General features: G+C 39.3%; 2 protein-coding genes across 2 annotated transcripts; one reads left to right on the forward strand and one right to left on the reverse strand.

The window, feature by feature from the left end:
* Positions 1 to 93: 93 nt before the first annotated feature.
* LOC121950738 (enhancer of mRNA-decapping protein 3-like) lies at positions 94 to 7,257 on the reverse strand. The gene is made up of 7 exons (XM_042496836.1): positions 7,145 to 7,257; positions 6,722 to 6,887; positions 6,396 to 6,622; positions 5,972 to 6,310; positions 5,705 to 5,858; positions 4,942 to 5,159; positions 94 to 4,819 (listed from the first exon to the last, which is right to left on the reverse strand). The coding sequence occupies exons 2-7, from the start codon at positions 6,883 to 6,885 to the stop codon at positions 4,485 to 4,487; spliced, it is 1,437 nt and encodes a 478-aa protein (XP_042352770.1). The 5' UTR covers positions 6,886 to 6,887; positions 7,145 to 7,257; the 3' UTR covers positions 94 to 4,484.
* Positions 7,258 to 9,939: 2,682 nt separating this feature from the next.
* LOC121950101 (restin homolog) lies at positions 9,940 to 17,137 on the forward strand. Its single transcript, XM_042496016.1, has 16 exons — positions 9,940 to 10,074; positions 10,416 to 10,541; positions 10,633 to 10,737; positions 10,830 to 10,964; positions 11,053 to 11,282; positions 11,380 to 11,644; positions 11,993 to 12,065; positions 12,693 to 12,738; positions 12,847 to 12,916; positions 13,002 to 13,075; positions 13,161 to 13,245; positions 13,987 to 14,085; positions 15,317 to 15,439; positions 15,524 to 15,679; positions 16,531 to 16,591; positions 16,968 to 17,137. Exons 1-16 carry the CDS (start codon positions 9,940 to 9,942, stop codon positions 17,135 to 17,137), a joined length of 1,953 nt encoding a protein of 650 aa, XP_042351950.1.
* Positions 17,138 to 23,822: the final 6,685 nt, after the last annotated feature.

The following is a 23,822-nucleotide window of genomic DNA, read 5'->3' on the forward strand; positions in this document are numbered from 1 at the left end:
GTGTGGCTAAAAGGGGATCACAGAATCAATTTCAGTCAAGTTAGTGAAGGAATTTGACCGACAATGTTTACAAAAAGCCCACAAACATAAAGCGACGGTGAAAATTGTTTTAATTGTTTCAATCTGCAGAAATGACAAAAGAGGACTGCACAGTATCTTTGATACACTGACAATGAACTCCCAAAAAGGAAACGGTTGTCCTGTCTAGACAACACCTCCCACTAGCCATTTAATGCGATTTTTTTCCTGATCTGCAAACTAATTTCGCATGGACATAACATCCAGTGCAGATGTGAGACTTTGAAACATGTAAACATATTGAATAAATCTCAAAAAAAGCATAACCTGACACTTTCAAAAAACAGGCGCTTTCATGCCAAAAGCCAGATCACCCCCTGGTGTCTGACTGTTCACATTTCAGAGAAATAACACTAGAGTTTGAGGAAACAGTACACAAAGCTGCCATTACAACAAAAATAAGGAAGAGCCACTAAACGTGTGGTTTCATGGCCCTCTGGTGGCCAAAGACAAGAAAAACTCATCACATTCAGTAAAACGCTGGCTGATGTTTCCAGGCCAGACTTGTCTCAACAGATGTGACATAACACATCAGGCTGGAGGAATGTTGGAGAGAGGACAAAACCTCTGTGCATGACTTTCACTGCATCAGTGTGTGAGCTCTGTGCAGACTAATGTGCACAGAGGGAAAAGAAAGAAAACAAATATAAGGTGAGTATTGGTAATCCTCATGAGAGGATATACCACATTATAGACCATATCCAAAAATACATCATTTGTAGCTTCGGCAACTGCCCGAATTCAGCCTTTTTTAGACTACACTGACCTCACCGATACAATAATTAAAGGAATAATTACCCTCCTAAATTGCCATTTGTATATTAATTACTCACCTTGTGTTACATTGAATTTGTCCAGGACACTTTTTCACACACACATCTCCAGTAAACACAGATTCCAAAAACTGAGAAAAAAATCTTCATGAACTGGAGTCATACAGGTCCATGTATGATGACAGCAAAATTATACTCATCTGTTTAAAAGCCCTCGCACAACTCACATAAATAAGTCATTTATCCAGTCATATGATTCCCAAACAGACAGCCCTTTCTGACGGGGAACTGGACTAAAAGTTAAACTTTTCAATGCTCTCTTTGAAGCCACACTCCTCTGACAAAAATAATAATTCAACCTTGATGAAAACAGTTGCTGCTGGTCTACAGCTGCCTCCAGCAGTGAGTTTTTGCCATTGTGCTATAATAACCCTTTAAAACACCAAAGTCACACAATAACACAAACTGATGGAAGCAGCTATAGAGCAGCAGCTCCTGTGTTCAGAGGAGGTAAAAATACCGTTTTTTTTCGATGGAGTCTGGCTTTCAAGAGGGTATAGATGAGTTTTAATTTAGGTTCACTTTCCTTTTGAGAAAGGCTATCTATTTGGGAAGCACTGAGCATCTTCTCTCTTTTGCTTTCTTTCTTTTTTAAAAGTTGAATAATTACGAAGACAAAGGTGTATCACAGTCATACGCAGCTGAGAAAAGCACTGAGCATATGGCTGGATAAATGAGAGCTTGATTATACTGCATGAGTTGAGTGAGAGTTTATAAACTGATGCCTTGATACAGTTTTGCTGTTAAATGTGGTCATCATTTACTTCAATACAACAAGAATTTTCTCTGTTTTTTTGGAATCTTCAATCAACACAGAGAGATGCAAGAAAAAATGTTTCTTTTTTTTCCCCACAAATTCAACATAACACAGAGTAAGCAATTGATATTACAAATGTCCATTTGAGGAGTGAAGTATTTCTTTAAGGACACGTTGATACATAATGTCCAGTAAAGAGAACTTAAGACAGCTGCTTCTGTTCTGGACACATTTCAGAAACAATATGATCTCGCCCAAGAACAAGAAAAGGGTTTGACTTGCATTGTCATGAAGATCTGGCAGCAGGAGGCCTTGACAGAGGCCTCCAGAAGCAGCACAAAACAAGCAGCTCTCCTTAAATTAAACTTCACAGTCTATTGTTTAGTTAGTTAATACCACTAACTGTAACATAAAAACGGGAAAAGAAATGTTCACCAATGTCTTGTCAGAGGGACCTAATCTAGTTGGTTCAGAGGGTACCCACTGCAGGATGCTGCATCTTTGTTGGCAGGTTTGGATCAAGATGATTCACCCAGAGAGGCATTTGACCCTCAAATATGCATTTATACTTTGGAAAATGCCACTTGTTTTGTCAATCAACATAACTTTGATTTTAGAAAACAAATGTTGACACACTAACCTGCAAGGTGGTTTGAAATTTAAAGGACCATACCACCTTTTTTTTTTTTACTAATCAAATTTTACATCAAAACTAACCATGCTACTGTGTTTTAGAAATCTAGATGTATTTTGTCTTTCAGGCATCCGTTGACATTTTAATATAAACACCAAAATCTATTAGGACACTTGGAAATTTAGTCCATTGCAGACATAATGCAGTGCAATCTGCGATTAAACTACATTTCTACACAACAATAATTCAATTACTGCAGTGTTTGCTGTAATGGGCCTCAAACGTAACAGAGCTCTAAGATTCTGCTTCTTAGTTTTGTTTATCATCCAAAGTAATCATTGGAAATCAATAGAAAAATATATTTTAAAGTATTAACTGTAGTCTGCATTTAAAAAGATCAGAGCACATGTAGTTAAGGTGATGTCTTGTTAGGGAACTTAAATTTACAAACACTCTGGTAAGATCCTTTAACAGAAACAACAGAGAGGCAAAGTTAAGCCACAAATTCCAGGTTCTGTTCTGAGAAAACGTCTTTCAAAATCTCATCGACATTTGATACCACACCAGTAACTTAAAACCAAGATTTGGAGCCATCCAAAAAGTATATCATGGGATTCGCTTCATGGGTTTAGACAGTAAAGATCTACAATATGACAGCTCCCCAAAAGTGAAGCCGAAACATCTTGATTACTCCTTGATGGCTGGTTGCAGCACAGGTCATAAACCCCACCCCCCCCATGTTAGTGGGACATGGGTCAAACCAAAAACTCAAAGTAAACGCCAAACACGTTTCCCCAAAGATGGTTTTATCGTCTTAGGTAGTTCTTTTCATGCTGCTATTTGTTCAAGTGTTGGTTTTAATTTTAATTTTTAATGAAGTTATTTGATGCTATAAAAAGGGATTGTGACATCAATGTTGACAGCTGTGATCGACTTGCAACTGAGTTGGGTGGGACCTCATTACCACCGCTTCACCTCGCATTCAGTGCTCTGCAAACTCTGACCCCTAATGACATCACCGGCGTGAAGATGTCAGTGCCTGTTGTAGGAATATTTTGGCTTCATTTTTGTTCAGTAGGAGAAAGCAGAAATGTGTCCTCCATCATTATATATATTCTATGGTTTAGATGAGTAGGTAGCTTTTTGGAAAACTATTTAAAATCATTGTTTATGGTTTTTTTACAGCCTCAAAAGAACAGAATTTCCTACAAGCCCTATCGGTTTTATGGATATGGACAAAACCAAGTTACTATGATTGAAGTACTCTTAACTGCAGTTTAACTTCGATAACGTAACAAAGGTATTAATTTCTTATAACAACTGCTGTAGTGAGTGCTGAATTTTCTTGATTGTCTAGCCATGACTAATGAGTTCAACGCTGGATAAGAGATAGCATTGAGTTGCAGAAGCTACTAGAGCAGAGGCTAGCCTGGACGAGAGTTCCTAACTTCAGCTCTCTATTGTACCAAAATTTAGTTAGCAGACATTTTATTTTTTACTAAAAGGTTAGGTTGCGAGGGTTTTTGAATCCTGTGGTATCTCATCAAAGCCTTTGTCATGACAGTCTAGTTCACCATGGACAAACGAAGCTATAAATATCTGGTTGTCTGCTCCAATTAACATAAGTTAAGACTGAAAATACAAAATTATTCAAACAGATGACTGAAGAGTATGGCAGGCTATATGCCAAGACGTTTAACACCAATGTAAATTGGATTTATGTTGTTACAATCAGATTCATGTCAAAACATCACATTTGCATGTATTATATGGCGGATCTCTGTTTATTCAACAGATAGTTTTGGAGTGAAGTTAGATTACATATGTTTTTTTTCCATTTTAAGTCAAAGATTGTCCTATTCAATCTAAAACTGAACACTGTGGTATTATTTTGACACTTTGCTGTATTCTAAAAAAAGTCTTTTAGCGTTATGCAAAAACAATTGCATGTACATAATGTTTGAAGCCTCTGATGGTCAACACATTTTCTTTCTCATTAAAGCGCTTGTCTATCCTATCCATATGCACTTAGTCCTTGTCGAACTAATGTACAAAACAGTGGTCCCATTCACATGTTGATGAGTTAGAAACTTAATGGATGAACTCTGGAATATAAGGCGCCAAAACCAAAATGGTCATGGAGGGTGAAAGATTCAATATGTCATGGTGACCACTAGTGCCATTATGCAGAGTGCAAGGGGATGACAAATTTGCAGCCAAAAGGAGAAAGGTATTTGATTCCCACTTCCTGGAAGACTTGGCGAGGAATACCTATGTCACACAGGTAAACGCTGCCAGCCCCCTCAGACAGGGGAAGGGGGAGGCAAAGAGAGAGGGACCACTTTGCCTCGACCGCCTGCCCCTGTCCACTACCAGGAGGGTCTAAGCTGAGCACTGGCGCTCGGTTCTTGTTGGCCCAGTCTGCAGCTGCTCGGTACCAAGGCTGATCCATCAGGAATGTGTTCTCATGGCAGTCCAGGCAGTTTATGATTAAGTCTACTGGCGTGTCTGGAAGGTCTGTGGAGTCAGAGAAAGAAAAATGTAAAAATGTAAAAATGTGACCACTTCCAATGCAAATTGTAAAAAAAAAAAGAAAAAAAACAATTTAGTAAACAATGAAAGTTGAAAATTTTGCCCACCTTTGATATTTGACACCTGTTTGCCACCAGTCTTGTTGAAGAGTGTGAGCTCGCTTGTGACCGAGTCAAGCATCTTGACAAAATTGGGCAGAAACAGGATGACCTCAACTTCATGATTGGCTAAGTGACGACCACAGCTGATGCCCTGAGCACCTTGAACGTGAGGGCCACACAGCAGAGCCACTGTGGGACGCTGGTGTAGATTTTTTGGTGTAAACCTGGAAGAAATATGAAATAAGTCACTATCCTGAAATTTACACCTTCAAAGCATCAAGTTCCAGTAATTTCACATTTGGCATATAAAGCAATAAGCTTCACTTGTATGGAGGCTTAAAGCATCTAAAATTTCAAAGAATTGTAATGAAATTACCAAATACATAATCATGTGAATTGTATAAAGATAAAATATATATACATTTTTAAAAGTAAGTCATTGTGAAATATTCCAGTATATTTCCAAAGCATAGCCAAATATTACAACATGATTCATCCCGCTTCTTTTCTGATCGTATCAATCAAAACATTTTGCTATAATCTATTATTTAGTTACAACTGATAATGTACCTTGCTAAAAACACTTAGATACTGTAAACAGGTGACCAATTTTTATTAAAAATGAACATTACAATGGCCAGATAAAGTTATTTTAGGCTGATCTTTTTTGAAGGATACTGGCTTAGTAGGTAATAAAATGTTAGTAGGACTAAACTGCACCTAGCTAGGGCTGTTCTCATCTGTCAACAAACCATCCCCACATGCTCACCTGTTGGGTCCACCCAGCAAGGTAAGTGCCATCTGACTTGCACACACTCCAGTCATCTCAAGTCTTCGTTCCAGTGAGAGACCGTGACGCTCAGCGACTGACAACAGACGCTGGTGTAATTCATAGGATATACTTGGCACAACAAGCCCAGAGTCTGTATGGACAAAAAGGACACAAATATATACAAGTCTACTTCCAATCATCTGTCCTACCTCCCATCATATGCCCTTATTGCTATTTGTTTCATTACAAAGTGTAACAACTTACCAGTGCAGTACTCTTTGGCCCCAGGCTGTGGTACAGTAATCTGTCTGTACACAATAGGTTTGGCCTCCAGGATGTTTTCATCATGACGGTACCGTGTGGGCGTCTGCTCTTGAGGCGTCCCACGTGACCTTGCACCATTACGGCGCTCTGATATGTCAATTTCTGAGAAAACTGCTGCTTTATCAAAAAGAGCCAAGTTTCCTTCAAAATCAAAGTCCGTATCCAACCCGTCATCCATGCCATCCCCGAAACACTCATCATCTCTGTGCTTCATCTGACCATTCTTCACCCCATTCTTTTTCGGTGTTGCTTGGTTTGCTCCTCGACTGCTAGATGACCCTGATGGGAAAAATATCCAGTAAATCTAAACCAGCAACAATCAGGTATATTACTATCTGATCGAGGTGTACCACATTGTACTTACAAGAGTTGTGTCTACGACGAAATCCTTTTGGCTGGCCGGGCACGTCCAGGTGACGCTCTCCATAGCTTTTGGAGCAGTGCTGAGGAGAGTTGAGTTTCTCCACTGATCTGGGGTCACCTTTTGGGACTGCAACTGGAGCACTGCTTACCTTTGTAGATGCAGAAGAGCTGTTCCTAGCATTGCCGTTTCTGATATCCAAAATCTTCAGTTCCTTTATGTCAATGGCACTGCAGAAACACAGACCAAATACTATTTTAGTAACAGGAACAAATTACCACAACATCCAAAAATATCCAGGGAGCAAACATTTAATGTCTAAGCTGTACCTGAATGTGACCTCGGGAACAGGGCACTTAACTCCATTGTGGAAAGGTTGTCTTAAGGAGATGGTTTGGCTGGACTGGTCCACAGACACCACTTCTCCTTGATAGACTCCCAGTGTTGGCCCACAGTTAATTGACACCAAACTACCCAACCAATCTGCTGCCATATCTGCACGGTATTAAGAACAAAGTTTTAATTTAACGTTACTTGTTGGAGAAGCTTTGAAATAACCAAAAACTTGCTGTTAAGTTCATAAGCTAACTTTGAGAGAGAGGTACTGATTGGTATGGTTAACAGTTGTGCTAACTATCGTTAGCGTCGGCCTGTTATCTAGCGTTAGCTGAGTGTCTTACGTTATCTAACGTTAGCGTTAATTCCAAAACGCAAACTTATATAATCAAAGACGTAATGTAAAAGTATCGTACCTCCTCAAAATGCCAAGCAAACTCTTCTCAAGAGTACAAATTAATGAAATGTCAAATTAAGTGCTGAAAGAAAACTCGTAGCTCCTTTACACCGCTAGCTTTTAGCTTCTTGAATGGTCAAACGATGCTGCTGCTGAAAGCGTCGAGATGACAACTTCCGGCTTCCGATGTGGAGCTTTTCAAAATAAGAGCTTAACTTTTTTTCTTCTTTTTTTTTTTTTTACCTTTTAGTAAAACTTAGGGACTGTACTTTACTTGTCAGAGCAGGGGGTGGCTTTGGTGTTACTTTTCCTTTCATATCACGATCCTTCTCGGGGCTGCATATTTTTTTCTGGAGCCTCCCTCAATAACCATAAATAACAATATTTCACAGTTCCTGATTATAACAGTCTAAATAACATGATTTGGAGATTTCTAAAGAAAACATGGCTTTAAATCCCACTTGCCATGTTCTGGGGGTTTGTGGGTATTTAAATAGATACAAAAACAATCATTTAAAGTTGAAAGTCTCACCCCTAAGCCAACCCCCCCCCCACTAACCCCCCCTCTCCCCAAATGCTGAAAAAAAATCCTTAGTGCCTCCCCCGTCTTGCACCACCCTCTCCCTGTCATAAATGACAAACTATCCCTGAATCGATTCGACGATTTCTATTATCCAGATGGTTTTGGTTATCAAACACGTTTTTTTGCGGAATTTTAAACCCTGAGTGTCACTAATGACCATTTGAGTATTAACTGGGATGTGCAATATTTTTGAAGGATAGAGCTGAATAATTGCGTGACTGTTACATGCAAAGAACCCCTTTGGAATTAATCAGTTGCATGCAATATTTCACACTGAACTGAAGAGTATTAGCATGCTTACAGTTATGGTAGTATCTGACAGTTCATCACATGCTTCCTTTTTCCTGGAGCTAAAATAAAACCCTTTAAAAAAAACACCTATAAGAGCACTATGGAGCATTTTTTTCTTTGTGTGCGCCTTAAGGCAATCATTCTCAGAAACAATTAATTTGAAAGTGTAATGATCAGTGTTTGTGGGATGTTTTTAGCTACTCATGTCAACAAACAGCCAGTCAGCAGACTGAGTGAGATCATGTGGAGACTATCCCAGAAGTGTGAGCACATGACACACCCACCCCACTGCGCTCTGTGTACAGATATAACCATGGATACCCAGTTCAAGGGCTTTATACTGAAAAGCTTGCAATCAAAGCTGTGTGAGGTTTACAGGCAGATCAAGGGAATCAAGTGGACAGGAGAAGGTTTCTGCAGTCAGAGAAGGTAATTTTGCGCAAACTCCAGCTATTAAATCAAAACACATGTTGTGTTTCTTTTCTTATCAATCACATTTACAGACATACTTGCATAAGGAAAATGGTATCATTGAGATGTTCATAATCCGAGGGAATATTTCTGTAGATCATAAACACACTGTGTTAAAAGTAGTTGTTGACCATTAAGCAAGCAGTGGAAATATCAAGACATGATCCAAGAATAGCCACACACCTCAGGCTGCCATCTTTATGTGAAAATCTGTCCCTGATGCTTGGGCAGACAGACACATGAGGAGATGAGGACTATAGCTTCACCCATACAAAGAGAAGAGATCACTTGCTAGGAAGACACTCAAAAATGTTTCGAAGTTCAAGCCCATTTTCTCTCACGGACCTCGACATGTGGGACACCAAATCCCGCTTTACAGCTCAGGTAAGACCCAGATTCAGTCTTTTTTTTCCCCTCAAGTAGAACAGGTTGGTCAAATTTATTTAAAAATGTGTGTTCTACTTTGTTAGACCTCAGCATGGTGTGGTATGGAAACTGTCACTGGGACAGGGTTTCTGTCCAATATCAGCACAAGGTGAGGGGAAAATGTATACAGCATTTAAGTGACAGAGACACAGTTTTAGTTGTGGCTGATATACTGTATGTATTTCAGCACATCTGGGAGCAGCGGTGGCTTCCGACAGAACGACCCAGGTCTAAGGAAGTGGCAGTCGTTGTCCCATCTGGCCCCTGATTGTGCTACACAACACTTTCCTTCATCTCCAGGGGCTGAATTAAGAGCTGCTCGAGGTGGAAGTAGCTTCAGACAAGCAGAAGGGGTGCAATGGCTGCAGGATGCTCACGAGCGTTTAGACACTCATCTGGACCGACTGAGGACCAGAAATGCACAGCTGAGCTACAACATGACTAGTGCACAGCTGTTTGACATGAAACATAAAGTAAGGGGAAAAAAGTCAATAGAAACACATTTTTTTTAACTCCTTTCTACTGGTTGTTTGTTGTCACAAGCGTGGTTTTATAGTTTTTCTGCTTTGAAGAAGTGCTTGGTATGTGTTTCAACTGCACAGAGAACCCTGTTATTTTCACTGATGTGTTTGACAGCAGCTGTCAGAGACGATGGGTGCTCTTGAGCGGCAGAAGGAGGCAGCTGAATTATCCCAATTTGAAAAAAGCCAGCAGCGAGCAGAGCTTCATGAAAAGTAAGTGCAGCAAAAGACATGGAGAGGAAAAATTTGAAAGACTTTTGGGAAGAAAGACAATCTTCATGTGAAATTTACCCACAAGGGTCATACAGCTGGAGAAGGACATGCAGCAGATGAGGTCTTCTTTGGACCGAGGAAGCAACGATCAACCATCTGAAAGAACTCCTGGTTCACTGAGCAGAACATTACCACTGAGTCAAGAAGAATTAAATGGACAGGTGTGTAAGATTAGGAAAACTATTTTTTTCAAATGGAGTTATGTTTTGAATAATGAACTATTCTGTTTTTTTGTTTGCTAAACACATTATGATTCAGGACAGACAGAAAGTTGACACAGAGTTGTGCGAGCTGAGAGAGGCTCTCAAAGATGCTGAGACAAGAGCAAAGACATGCGAAGAAGAACGAAACCAGGCGATCCAGAAATGCCAGACAACTACAGAGGTCAGTTAACCCTTTGAAATCTGAGCTAATTGGCTCGATTTCTTTTTTTCGAAACATGGAGAAAAGGTAATGAACACCTTAACAAGAAATGTCCCAAAAATAGCAAGAAAATTATTTGAAATTAGAAAAAAAAGAGGAAATAAAAGCAACAGAACAAAAACAGAAAATGTAGTGAAAAAATAACATTTGTATTGTAACCTAATTTAAATATGTAATTATAATAATTATAAATATAGTTTTCTTGATATTTTAGTTTTAGGTCATTTTCTTGTCACATTTTAAGATTTTTTTGCAATATGCTGGGCTTCTCACGACAAGGTGCTGATTGTGTTTCTATACAGACGCAGAAGACGTTGTTGAATCAAATAGAGGAGATGAATCAGAGGCTTCGCCTCACAAGAGAGAATCACTCTGAAGTGCAAGAACAGCTGCGTGAAGCCAACAACAAGATTAGCCAAGCATGCCTGGTCAGTTTGTCTCTGATTCAATATTATAAGTAGACTATAACATTTTATAATAGGCGTGACACCATGAAAATTGTATTTTGACTCTTCTCAGGAAAAAGCCATCCTGTCGACACAAGTGCTAAAGCTGGAGGATAATGCAAAAGAACTGAAGGCCAAACTGACATCGGCTCTGTCTGACAAAAATCACCTGATCCAGGTATCATATAATCTCTAACTGAAACAACTGGAGCGTCTAAAAATATCACACTTTGGAGTTATGACTCACTTTTTTGCACTTGTGATGTACAGCAGAAAGCAGATCTGCACCAGAGGGCCCAACAAGGTTCAGATGGTTGTGATGTCCCCGTCATTCAGGCTGACACCAAGTCACACAACAACAAACAAGCTGAGCTGATAAAGGAAGAAGTGAAGGCTCTCAGAGAGGTTGAAATATTAACGTGGACAAGTTATTGTTAAGTTCCACCTTTTCTGAATTCTTGATGAAATGATCCCTGTTATATCATTACATCAGGTAAATGAAAAGCTGACAGGTGAGCTTCAGATGATTCAGGAGAAACTGAAAACATCACAGTCTCAGCTTCAGGAGGTAACAGCGGAGAGGGCCACAGACTCCAAACAGATCACAGATCTGCAGGCAGAACGATCTCAGCTGATCAGAGACAAAGAGGAGCTGCTGAGGAGAATGAATGAAGCTGGAAACGAGCAGTTAATAGAGACGAAAGAAAAGTGCTGCAAGCTGAGGTGAGATGTTGATCAAGTACAAATCTTCAATATCTGAAGAAATACAATGTAGCATAATAACATTCTCTTTACTGAAACTCCCAAATGATTGATCTAGAGAATCTGTAGAAGTTTTGGAATTAGAAAAGCAGAAGCTGCAGGATCGGTGTCTGTGTTTGGAGGCTGAGGTTCTTGAGAAGGAAGAGAAGCTACAGCTGCGAGAGGAAGAGCATCTGAAACAAGATTCAACGAGAGTCCAGAGAATTGAGGAACTAAAAGCTGTGGCTTCACATTGGGCAGAGAAATGGGAAAAGGTGGCTTTGACACTGCATTTGACAAAGGAGGAGCTAGAGGGACTCAAGAAGAGCAACTCCAGAAATGAAGTAAGACCATTCCTCGAATATAAACTCTATAGGCATATCAGTGCATTTAGATGCATCTAAATAAAAACGTTAATTTCAGCATTTTCTGGAAACTGAGACTGAAAAACTTGAGAAAGAGGGCCAAAAAGATATTATAAACACCAGTTCTGCTTATCAATTACCTGTTTTCCAAAGCACACACATCTTGTTTTGATAATGCATACTTCCCCTAGAGTAGAAATCAAGAATCTGCTGCAGCACAGAGCTAGCATGGAGACAGTCCTGACCAGAGACAGGGTATTAGATGATCTAATCATTAAGATGAAGTATAAACTCTACTGTTTTTTTAAACAGTGTGCTTTTTAACAGACAGAATCAGGCTCACTGCTCAGGGTTGAGCTTGATGCATGCAAACAGGAGCTGGAGCTGGAGAGGAGCAGGGGTCAGGCACTGCTTCACAGACTTAAAGTTAAAGGTGAATGTACTTCTTTCTCAGCCTTCTGCAGCACCTGCAAATATTCACAAGATTACTCTTTAACCCTTTGAAACCTGGATCGACGTGACTTTTCTTGTGGTACATTCAGACTTCTTTCACACATATTCAAACCTTTGAAAATTCAGCAGAGTGCTTTGATTTCTTTAAAAGCATGGGAAAAAAGGCATATGCAACTTGGCAAGAAATGTGCCACAAACTGCAAGAAATTAGTAGATTTAATTATTTAATAAACTATCTCTGAAAAAGCTAGGGTAAAATTTCCAGAGAAATGTATTTATAACCATCATAACTGTATGGTTAAAATGATTTTAAAGAATTACTATAATTTAAAGCCATTTTCAGGCCTTTTTCCTTTTCTAAAATTTCTTTTTTTCCCCAATGCTATTTTTTAGGTAATTTTCTTTTCTTTTTTATTTTTTTTGCAAACAAATTTCTGGGTCATTTTTTTCTTTAGTCTGCTCATCGCTTTTTCCCGATGTTTTTGCTCTGGTTTCAAAGGGTTAAGCACAGCAAGTGTTATTTTATTACTTAAACACAGGGAGGTGTTAATTTGCTCTGACCTCATATTTGCAGGTGGTAAAACTTTGGTGCACACTGAGGACACAGAGACACAGACAGAGTGAGTGGATTTTGACGAGATTTTCATTTTCAAAATGCGCTGTCAGCAAAAGCTCAAAATGAAATTCTGTGATCTGTCTCTTTATCGTGCCCTCTATCTGTTTATCAGCTTATCAGAATCCTCTTTGTTATGGGAGCCACCATCAGACGCCCACAGCAGCCAAAACAAAGCCCCACAGGTAACAAGATGTTCCTCCCTCGCTGAACTGAATCTGAACTGAATAATAAGGGATTCAACTAATAGTTAACTTTCCCAATTCATAGGTGTGTATACAAAGCAGTGAGGTGCAAAGACTGAAGCAAAAACTGTCACTAAGAGAGAAGGAACTGAGGGAAAAGTAAGCCTTCTTTGAAAAATAAACGAATGACCAACTGCTTTAAAGGTTGGAAAGTGAGTAAGAGTTTTCATCCTCTCTGTGACAGGGAAGAAGCTTTGACGAGTTTAGAGAGGCTGAGAGAGACAGAAAACACTTTGGCTCAACTCAAGATTGCTGCTCTAGAGCTCAAGGTGCAGTCACTACACACTAAACATGCAGCCTCATCAAGCCTTGAATAAAATGCATTAACCCTTTGAAACTTTGACGCAAATTGTTTGGATTTCTATCAAAAACATAGGGGGAAGACAACAAGCTATTAAAAAAATCTAGCAAAAAACCCCCCCGGAAAGCTGAAAATGACCTAAATATTTATTACATTTTTTTTGGTAACATAATTTAGAATATGAAATCATTATAAATATGGTGTGCCCAGCAGCTCAGTTGGTGGAGCAGGTGCCCCATGTACAGAAACGACGGCTTTGACACAGCGTCCGTGGGTTCAATTTCGGCCTGGGCCCTTTGCTGCATGACATCCCCTCTGTTCTTTCACACTTAAGTTGTCCTGTCTGAATAAAGGCAAAAAAGCCCAAACAATAATCTTTAGAATAAAAATTACTACAAATGTAATTTTCTGGACATTTTTTCATATTTTTGGGCTGATTTTCTCATCCTTCCCTTTTCCCCTTTCTTTTCAAAAGAAATCAAATTAGTTTGCTCAGTTTTTAAAGGGTCATATAGCTTGTAAAAGGTGTCTGAATGTGGCACAAGATGTTGATGCTGATCCAGGTTTCAAAGGGTTAATAGCTTTGTTGAGTGGGGAATTAACCAGCACGGCACGCTCTACCCTGTAAAGTAACACAACAACAACACCTCTAATGACGGCCTCCTGTGGTGGTGATGTCCATAATAAATAACAGATACTTTGTTTTCAGGTTAAAGATGAGAAACCATCTGCTGAAGGCAGGAAGGATAAAACTGTCTGTCCAGTTCTACTAGAGACGGAGCAGCAGAGGAGGATGGTCACTGAGCAGGTAAATACCGCATGATGCCAACGTGATCTCAGCTTATTTATCCAGTGATGTGGCTCTACAGAGGGTCCACTATTTTGCCTCTGTCTGAAATATCTCATTAACTGTTGGATGGGTTGGTCATGAAATTTTACACAGAAATTACTATCTCCTGATGATCAATCTTAACGACTCTGCTTTAATTCTACAACATTGTTATGTGCCTACTTTAACAGAATATTTCTACTTTTTGGTACTGCTACCTTCACTTGTGTTAAAGTTCTGAGACATCCCACCACTGCTTATAAGCAGGGTTGGTTACACAGAACAGGTTACATGTAATTGAGACTAAGTAATCAGATTACAAAAAGTAAGTAATGATGATCAACCCAGATTACATTTGGAAAAAAATGCATAAAAAGCTTATAAATAAGTTTTAGGGGATTAGTTGATTACATCTTAAAAGTATGGCACATTTTTTTGTCATTTGAATTGACCCACATTAAACACTGGATATGCATAATGCATTTAATTTGCATTAAATCGAATAAATATAGATGTATAGATGTTTAAAAAGAAAAAAAGCACATTAGTAGAACTATAGAATATTTGTGGCTATGTCCATTTTTCTCAGTGTATTAGGTGCAATATTTTCAGTGTTTGACTTTGTAGTAATCCCAAAGTATTTGGATTAGATTACAATCTTTCGCTTTTACATTATTTATTACAAAATTTACCACACTTGTATTCAGTAACTGACTACATTTTAAAGTCAAATGACCAGAAGCCTGAAATAAGCTAATGTTGGCTTGCTAATGTGCCAGACTAAGAGGGTGACAAAGGTAGACATTACAGTCCCCTGCATCTATTTTTTTGTAAGCCTACAAAGTGCAATATTTTCAGTGTTTTAATTTGAAGTACTCCCAAAGTATTCGAATTAGATTGAAATTATTTGCTTATTACAAAAATGACCACACTTATAATAAGTAGGCAAACTGACATACATTTTAAAGTAAGGTGACCAAACCCTGAAATAAGCTAATGTTAGCATGCCAAAAAAAGCAGACAATACATCGTCATGAGTGTCTGCTGTCATTATCAGCATGCTCATGTGCTAACATTAGCATTAAGATCAAAGCACAGCTGTGCTTGAGTATAGCTATATGGGGCTAGTGTGGCTTGTCTTGTTTTATTCCAGCTGTAAGGGAAAACAAACCTCATCAGATGAATATCCTGTATCTTACCATATTTGCAGCTAAAGAGTCTGTTTAAGGGGCGAGAAGGAAAGGACATTGGGAAGGCTGACAGCAGATCAGCAGCAGGTCAAACAGGAGCCTCTTCACTGCAAGACTGGTCCCAAACATCTAAAGCTGTAAGGGTAAGAAAGGTGATATAGATTAAAGGGACAACACTAATGGGAATATGTGAAGAAAGAACATATTTTTTTAAAAACTTCATCCAGGGTGCAGTGGACAGGAGGAGCTGGCAGCAGCACAGCTCTGGTTTGATGCCAGTGTTTGAGGAGGACGAGGAGGGCGTCGATCTGCCAGGAGAGGAGGAGGGAGGGTCAGCAGAAGAAGCTCATACCGAGGGAAACGTCCACAACCAGAGCCAACAGGTTATAAAGGCTTAAATCACACCTAAAAAAAAACAAGTCATCCATAAACAGTCTGAACAGTCTGTGCGTGCAACAGCTAAATGACTGAAACATCAACATTTAACCTCCGGCCACCACACCACTCAAAATACCATCTGCATCTGTCTATAAGTCATGTATTAGCATCTGATACAAATTAATATCATTGATGGAATAATCGTGTCATGCAGATTATCATAAAATTAACAGACCTTCCCTCACATTCATTCATTACATACACACACACACACACACACACACACACACACACACACACACACACACATATATGTGCACTAATCCCAGCCTCTGCTTTAATCACAGAGCGTACAGCAGTGAACAGGGAGGGGTGTCGCAACCAATCAAACTCTGTGGAAAACATAGTTCAGCCATAATCGCACATATGACTCTTTCTACTCTGCAAAATAATCGGATTTGACGCTGAGGAGTGAACCGGTCAGCTGGAGCACATCTGACTGCACCATAAGAGGATAGGAAAGAGTTACAGAATGTCACCGTCTTATACTGACGACCTGTGACTAGAGAACCTGTCAGTTACATCCAGACATAATATGATAACGTTTGTATCAAAGTCAATGGAAAATCTCAGTGGTATTGAGTGCTAATATTTAAGAAATTGCAAATTCCATCCTCTAGTAACTACAGACTGAGACTAAGGATCAAAGTCTTAAATGTAAAACATGAAGACTCACAATAAAATAAAATGTGTCTTTGAAAAAGATATGAAACAAAATGTAACAAAAACCTACATAAATTTGCAAAAATTTATGTTTCACAAATAAGAGATGTGAAACCCTTCTTTCCTCTGCCAGATGTCAACTATGCGTGCAGAAGTCTGCAATCTGAAGGCTAAAAATGAGAATCTGCTGCAAGGTGAAGTTGTGCATGAATTAGTGACATAATCATTAGCGTGTGTGTGTGTGTGTGTGTGTGTGTGTGTGTGTGTGTGTGCTGTGATCTGTGCCGTGTTTATAGTTCTGGAGCATTTGGGACAATCTTGGGATTCGGATCTTTATCTTTGACAGGGACATATCCACAAAAACTATGTATAATATAATAAAAAAGACGACATATAAATATGAAGCACATTGTTTAAAAAAAGAACAAACTACTTTTCTCATCACTATTGGTGGATAAGTCCCTGCTCTTAATTTAATTGTCTTCTTCTTCTTTCCTCAGCCCATCTCCTGCATGCGTCAGAAATATCCATTTTTATGTGTAATTATTTCACCCCTTTCTCTTGATTTAGCCACATTAAGGTGCAAGCAACCAACCCAGGACAAATCTCATCATTGTTCGGATGAGGTCGACCTGCCACTGACGAGGCCACTTTCCCTTTACCCTGATGGAATATTCCTGGCTGAGTTTGTAGATATCTGTAGCCCTGATGAAGATGAAGAGGAGGGAGAGGATGAATGAGATGTTTTGTTACGACTCATGCATGGACAAGCACTTTCTACATACAAGTCTATACATAGACCAATTGTTAGAGGGAGCTGCACCAATGATCTTTGTGCCTTATAACCTATTCTGTATTTTTGTTTACGCAAATGAACTTTAAGTACTAATTCACAGCAATTCAAGGATAAGATTCTGCTAAGGCAGAGATACTCAGCGTGCTTTGCTTAAGGGGACACTTTTGCAAAATGACAGGAAGAACCAGACAATAAAAGACCATTAATAGTATTTTGTCAGTAAAGGAATCGCCTGTTTTCAACCTTTCACATTTGGTGCCCTCATTCATCTTCGCCAAGAGGTAATTTCAGCTGCAGCATCTGACATTTCCTTTGACCTCACACAATAGTGTTAATAAAAGCCATCAAACTACCTCAGGCAAAAGTGTGTTTTATTCATAAGACATGACACAGTTTTTCACATCATCTTGACATTCAGGAAATCCTACAGCCAGAGATCTCAAAAGAACAGTTAAATTACAGACACATGTGTACATGTGAGAATATAAAATATAATTGATATATAAGAGAATATAAAATATATTTGTGTGTATTACATGTTGAAACGAATGATGAAGCATGTGATAGTCAAAAGGACTGAATACTGGAATAATTGTTTAGTATTTCTTCATAAAGCTCAGTACCTTCATGTTTTCCTTTAGAAGACAGACTGAATGGTTACAAGAGACAAAAAGTAAAAGATCAATTTAAAAAGTCTGTTCTAGGTAATGTGTCACAAATATATTGTTCTGTTAAAAGCCTACGAACTCTTAACTTACATTGCGCTGTTCCAAAGGTCATTTGTGTTCTTACAGTACCTTCCTAAAGGAGAATTCACAGGTCGATGCATTGGAGTAAGGCCATTGTAAAGATTTTATTGCTGCGTGCCCATATATCGTCCCATTAGAACTGCCAGTAAATACATCATTTAAGTGAAACATTATCTGTGAGCACTTTATGGCAAAGGTGACCTATAAGAGATAATTTTGGGTGCCCATTGACTTCATACAGTGCGTCAGGTCTACTGGTCACGAACTAGTGTTTTTTGGGCATACCTGTGACAGAAGTCTACAGTGGCTCTGGTTGTACTGTGTGCCAGCGAGCCTGCTCCACCTGCAGGCTGCACATGTCCCTCCAGTGAGCGCGTCCTGCATCTGCAGCTTCTGCTCCAATCAGGACTCGTCCAAGAACTTTACCCTCTGAATGCACCTGAGTTTGTCACATAAGGAAGGAAGTGGAATTTACTGGGTTACTTTATGAATACATATGAATATTTGCAAAAAAAATGTGTGAAATTCTGTGATTGTGAGCTTCCAAAGAAACCTTTACCTGCATGATTATGAACTCTAGCACGAGGGACAGCTGACTGATGTCTCCTGGAGGCAGGTCGAACAAGAAAGATGAATTCCACACAGTGCAGGACCCTCCTTCAGTCTCTCTGCTGCTGATCACAACTCCTTCATGATGCAGGTTGATCACCACCTGGTATTCTGTGCACGGGTACACAAACGTTATAAAATATGAGAGGAAACCAATTCTAAAATAGATATTAATTATGGAAACTAAGATTCAGATGCAAGCTTTAAAAAGAGTTTGCCACTGTTATGATCCAAATAAACCAAATTAGAGACAATGAATGGCAGGACAGCACTACAATGTGTAAGACAGGCATCAAATTCAAATGAAAAATCAAATTCAGGAAAAATAAGTTTTTGTAATTTTGAGTTTTTAAATTCCTGCGGGTCCTTAAAAAGTTTTTAAAGGCATGAATTCATTACTATAAAAAATATGTGGTATTCAAATGTCTTAAATCAGTATGTCAAAAGTTCAAATGCTCAGACATGGCAAGTATTATTTTATGAGTCATTTTTTTGACATTGCATTGTAAAATCTCAAAATAAATAGCAACATCTTTAAAAAATAATAATAATAAAACCACAAAGAAAAAACACCAACAAAAGCTAGCTATTTCCCAGTTTTAACTTTTTCATTGGACTGTAATGTTTGTTTATGTAACAATAAACATTTGGGCAAAATTGTCTTGAGCCTTATGTTAACCTCTTTTTTTCCCCCAATTTTGGTTTCTGGTGACATTAAAAAAAATCTTAAAAAGGCCTTAAACTGTAGGAACCCTGTATATTATAAGCTGCCAACCCCATAGTTAGAGAAATATACATTTTTTAATCCACAAGAGTTTATGTATTACTCATTAGGTCTTAAACACACTTCCACAAGGTGGAAATGAAAATTGCATTACACAAGAGCTTTTAAACCAACTGTCCAGTTATAAAAACTAGAATAAAGCTAAAGAAGATTTTTTTTTTTACTGTCCTCACATCACTGTGTCTCCTGTAAGTACAGTACAAGGTATGATGAGGTAAAATGTGGAGCTAGAATGCATGAAATGAATATGTTTTTCTCATCTGTATCCGTAGTAATGCAGTTAGGTCCACTCTCATGACAAGCATATAACAAAAGAGATTATTAAAGTCATATTCATGCGACATAATGTGCATGAAACAGATATCATAACATTTAATGGCTCTGCACGCAGGATGTGCTTGTCTGCAATAAAAGTAATGCCTTGACAGGCTAATGCTAACAAAGATTAGATCTGTCAGATCAGAGATCCAGAGGAGATTGGAACATTTTCCTGAGGATTTTGAAGAGTGAAGGATTAAACCACAATGTCATTAAAAAAAAGGGATGATCTCCTGCTGCATTCGGTTCCTGTAAGACATTATTTAATCCCCTAAACATTAAAAGCAAACATAGGGAATTACTTTACCTCTGCCCCTGAAAAGAAAAAGTTAGCTCTGCCCACGCATGCTTACATAATGCCTCTATGCATGATGTCCTTATGGGATCTCGAAATCAAACACACATTTTGTCAAATTCAAGTGACACTGAATGCTGGATTTACCTGCTGCTGCTGCTGCTGCTGCTGCAAACGTGTGGACAAGGTTGTCGATGTTATCTGCTCTGAGGACCGTGGCTTTAATGCGGTGAGCCAGAGTCTGATACTGAAGCAAAATGAAGATTTGTGGAGGACAGCTAAGCCCCTTACACATCAGTGCATCCTGAGAGATCAGACTCTGCAGTCAAAGAGCAGAGAGGGAAACCTTAATCAGCAGGAAATGCAGCATGAGGCTTTGTAGTAAACAAAAATCACACAAATCACCAAGAACAAAACCCCCTGCAGAGATCACATGTCTGTATGTAACCAAGCAAAACAAAAATCAAACAAACAATATTAACAAAATACAGATTTTTGTCTTTTGCCATTTTTGCTTGTTTAATTATATAACTTCAACAGCTAACCTCTATGCAAAGTTGGATAATTAACTGGGCACCACTCTCTGCCCTGGGCCCCCAGACCTACTGTGGCCCCAAAACATGTAAGTTCACATTGTTTTATTATATAGAGAGCTTGAATGTTCATTCTTGAGTTTTAGTCTTCAAACATTCAGGTCTCAGGTGTTCGGGATTTAGAGGGATATATATGGCAGAAATGGAATATAATTCAATTATGAGAAGAATGGTCATATTTTCAATACCTTAATACAAGACAATTCAATTCAATTCGAATCGATTTGATTCGATTTGTGTTGCAGCAAGTGTAAAAAAACAAAAACAAATAAAAACACCAAATTTGGCTCCCAGAATAAACCTCTTGAAAAATGAACATTGAAGGAATTCTAACCAGGAGAAGTTTCAACTGGTTGCAATCTGCAATCCTCAATGCTAGATGCCATTGCAGCCCCCTAAAACTTACACACTGGACCAGAAGCTGTAAAAGTACTCAAAGGGTGCCCAGCAACAATTTTTTGCCTCAAACAGGCTTCAATCTGTCCATACTTCTATGCATCTTGAAAAAAAAAAAAAAAAGCTGCACACAGATATTAATTTTTAGAAAATCAATACCTTTTTTAGCTTCCACTTGTTTTGGTTAAGCTCTTTCGTGAAGTGAAACAGATGCTCTGCTCTCCAGTCTCTTCCTCCACAGTCAGCCTCCAGTTCACCCAGTGTGGTGCCTCTTGTGCTCGGAAGTTCCCGCGTGTATACGGCTATTCTCAGTACACACTTTTGGAGCTCCTTCACAGAGCTCACCTTCAAAAGCAGCACCAGGCTGCAGGTCTCAGTGCCGCTCTGTGCAGAGGCCTGAATGGGACAGGGGTACAGAGGCAGCAGGCTGCCCAGCACAGACACATCCTCCAGTCTGTGGGATGTCCCAGTGAGGCTGAGGACAGCCACTGCCAGGGTTTGCTGCTCTGGAGAGAAGGCCATAGTGAAATGGAGGCAGGGTTTTGGTGATATTGCCGGTTGGCAGCTGGCACTGGAGCCATAGCTCAGTGGAGCCAGCGGGATTGGTTCTTCAGGCATAGAAGGGGAGACAGCACTGGGGCTGGTGAGCCTACTGTGTTCATTGTAAGATATTTTATCTCCGGTCGCCATGCATCGCCTCTGCAGAGCCTTACATGATTTGGACAACAGTCCCAGTTTGGGAAATGTTGGCAGGGAGGCAGGACTGGGATCTATGGGTTTATAAAGGGGTGATGTTAGCTGTGGTGTGCTGAGGCGGCGCAAGGAAAAATAAGACTTTTGCCGCTCCTTCTGTTCAGAAGCAGCTCTAGATCGCTTGGAGAATGACAGAGAGGTGAATTCACTCTCAGAAGGGGCAGGGCTGGTGAAAGTGGACGGATACTCCACTGTGTCTCCATCCAGCTCCTCGTACTGCTGCCTGGATGCTGTCGTCGCCGCTGAGGGAGGAGGAGCCTGAGCAAAGGTCACCGGTTCAGCAGGAGCTGGTGCTGACGTCACAGGATCTTTGTCCATCTCTGCACAGATCTGACTTTTCCTCCAGCACAGAATACATCCCAGTAACAAACACAGACAAAAGACGATCAGTCCGACCAAAAGAAGAATTTGGAGGTGAACTGCAAAACACAGAAGAGAACAATAACATCAATCAGATGGCAGCAGTTTACAAACTGTTGTTATTCATGTTCATGCAGTCTCTGGATATCATAATTCACAACATGTACCATTTTCCCTATTTGCCTTAAATTATAGATTCCATGTTTCATAATCAAGTATTGATAAAAGAGTAGTTTACATCCTTCACGTCTGTCTTAAAACTTTGTTTTATTTTATCTTTATTTTACCATAAAGTCAACTTGAGAATAAAAATCTCTTTTACAATAGGGACTTGCAAAAGGTAGTAGCTATTCAAAATAACATTAAAATATAACATATTTATGACAAAAATTCTCAATAAAAGAGAAAACAGCTATTTAACACAGTGGTCTATTAAGAAAAATAACCATATGCTCCCATCACCATATTTTTTTTAAATAATGCCATTGAATTCATAAATGCATATGAAACTTTATAATTTTAGATCTCCTTGCAGATTATTTCATGCTTAAGGTACAAAGCAGGAAAATGCATTTTGTTTTAGGCTTAAAAATATGTCAGCCCTGGCCAGACCATACCTTCTAGTTGTTTGGTGAAAAGGACCTGCACCAGAAGCCAGAAGAAGAGTATGACCATGATGCCCTCGATCATTCCCTTACAGCAGAAGAGCAGCACAGACTGCCACAGAGGCTGACCTGGGTACTCCTCGTCATGGTAAGGCATGGTGCCAGCAGTGTGCTGAAGGGTTTTCAGAGTATATATTAAAACATCCACACGTAGAAGGTCCCAGTGAAAAAGATCATTTGCTTGACTCACTGAAACACCTTCTGGGTTTCAGTCCTGTAGATATCTCCCCACATGATTCTGCCTCAGTCAGTCAAAGCCATTGTTTGGTGCCAAAGTAACAATGGCAGAAAAAAAACAAAACAAAAACAAAAACATCAGTATCTCATTAAAACATCTTTGATAGTAAGAATCATAAGTTTTAAGTATGAGCAGCAAAATGAGTAAGATAGCATGCACTGATTTTATGAAGAGGATTCATCATCTTTTGCAGCTGCAGGTGTCCTTCCTTGTTCACAGTTGAAAATCATCCTGCTGTCCTAATTTGCCACATACAATTTATTCCAGACTTCATTCCAGGACAGTTATCTCCTCATCTGCTGAGTGACTTGACTGGTATTATTTCACCCAGGCGGGCGGGGTCCGTGGGCGGAGATATCATCTCATAATACCTCTAAATTGTGCCTGTAGCATCTTTCTTCTACAGTGTTCCAGATGCCAGTCCAGCAGTGTCACTATAGAATAAACTATCCCAGCAGTAAATCCAGCAGCCCATCCCCCGCCCTCATCCACTGACCCATGAGCTCCTCTCTCCATTAGTATAACCTCTGTCATAGGTCTGCTGCAGAGTTCAGGAATTAACTCTTGATGCAGACTCTGTCTGTGCTTTCTCTTTCATATGCAGGCCCACACTGTGTTTATCTTTTTAGAAGTAATCTGATACGAAATGCATATTGTGAAAATCACAAGGACAAATTTGTTCTGTACAAATGTAGTAACTAAGAACAAAACTTCACAGAATAAAGAGCCGATAAAGGAATTGTTAAAAAAATAAACCAATCAAGTTGCGGTCACAGTCTATATCCATGTCAGTTATGGACATGAATATCATTGCTTGAGTTCACAATGACTTTGAGCTTTACTGCCCAAATCTAATTAGATCATCTTAA

Source organism: Plectropomus leopardus, chromosome 11 (genome assembly GCF_008729295.1).
Source record: "Plectropomus leopardus isolate mb chromosome 11, YSFRI_Pleo_2.0, whole genome shotgun sequence".
In the NCBI taxonomy this organism is placed as follows: Eukaryota; Metazoa; Chordata; class Actinopteri; order Perciformes; family Serranidae; genus Plectropomus; species Plectropomus leopardus.

Coding starts and splice junctions, on each gene's coding strand:
- LOC121950738 (XM_042496836.1), bottom strand. CDS start 6,885: ATGGCAGCAGATTGGTTGGGTAGTTTGGTGTCAATTAACTGTGGGCCA. Junction 6,311..6,395: donor TCGTCGTAGACACAACTCTT/GTAAGTACAATG, acceptor TTTTCCCATCAG/GGTCATCTAGCAGTCGAGGA. Junction 4,820..4,941: donor ACAGGTGTCAAATATCAAAG/GTGGGCAAAATT, acceptor CTGACTCCACAG/ACCTTCCAGACACGCCAGTA.
- LOC121950101 (XM_042496016.1), top strand. CDS start 9,940: ATGATTCAGGACAGACAGAAAGTTGACACAGAGTTGTGCGAGCTGAGA. Junction 10,965..11,052: donor AAGTGAAGGCTCTCAGAGAG/GTTGAAATATTA, acceptor TCATTACATCAG/GTAAATGAAAAGCTGACAGG. Junction 12,917..13,001: donor GCCAAAACAAAGCCCCACAG/GTAACAAGATGT, acceptor CCCAATTCATAG/GTGTGTATACAAAGCAGTGA.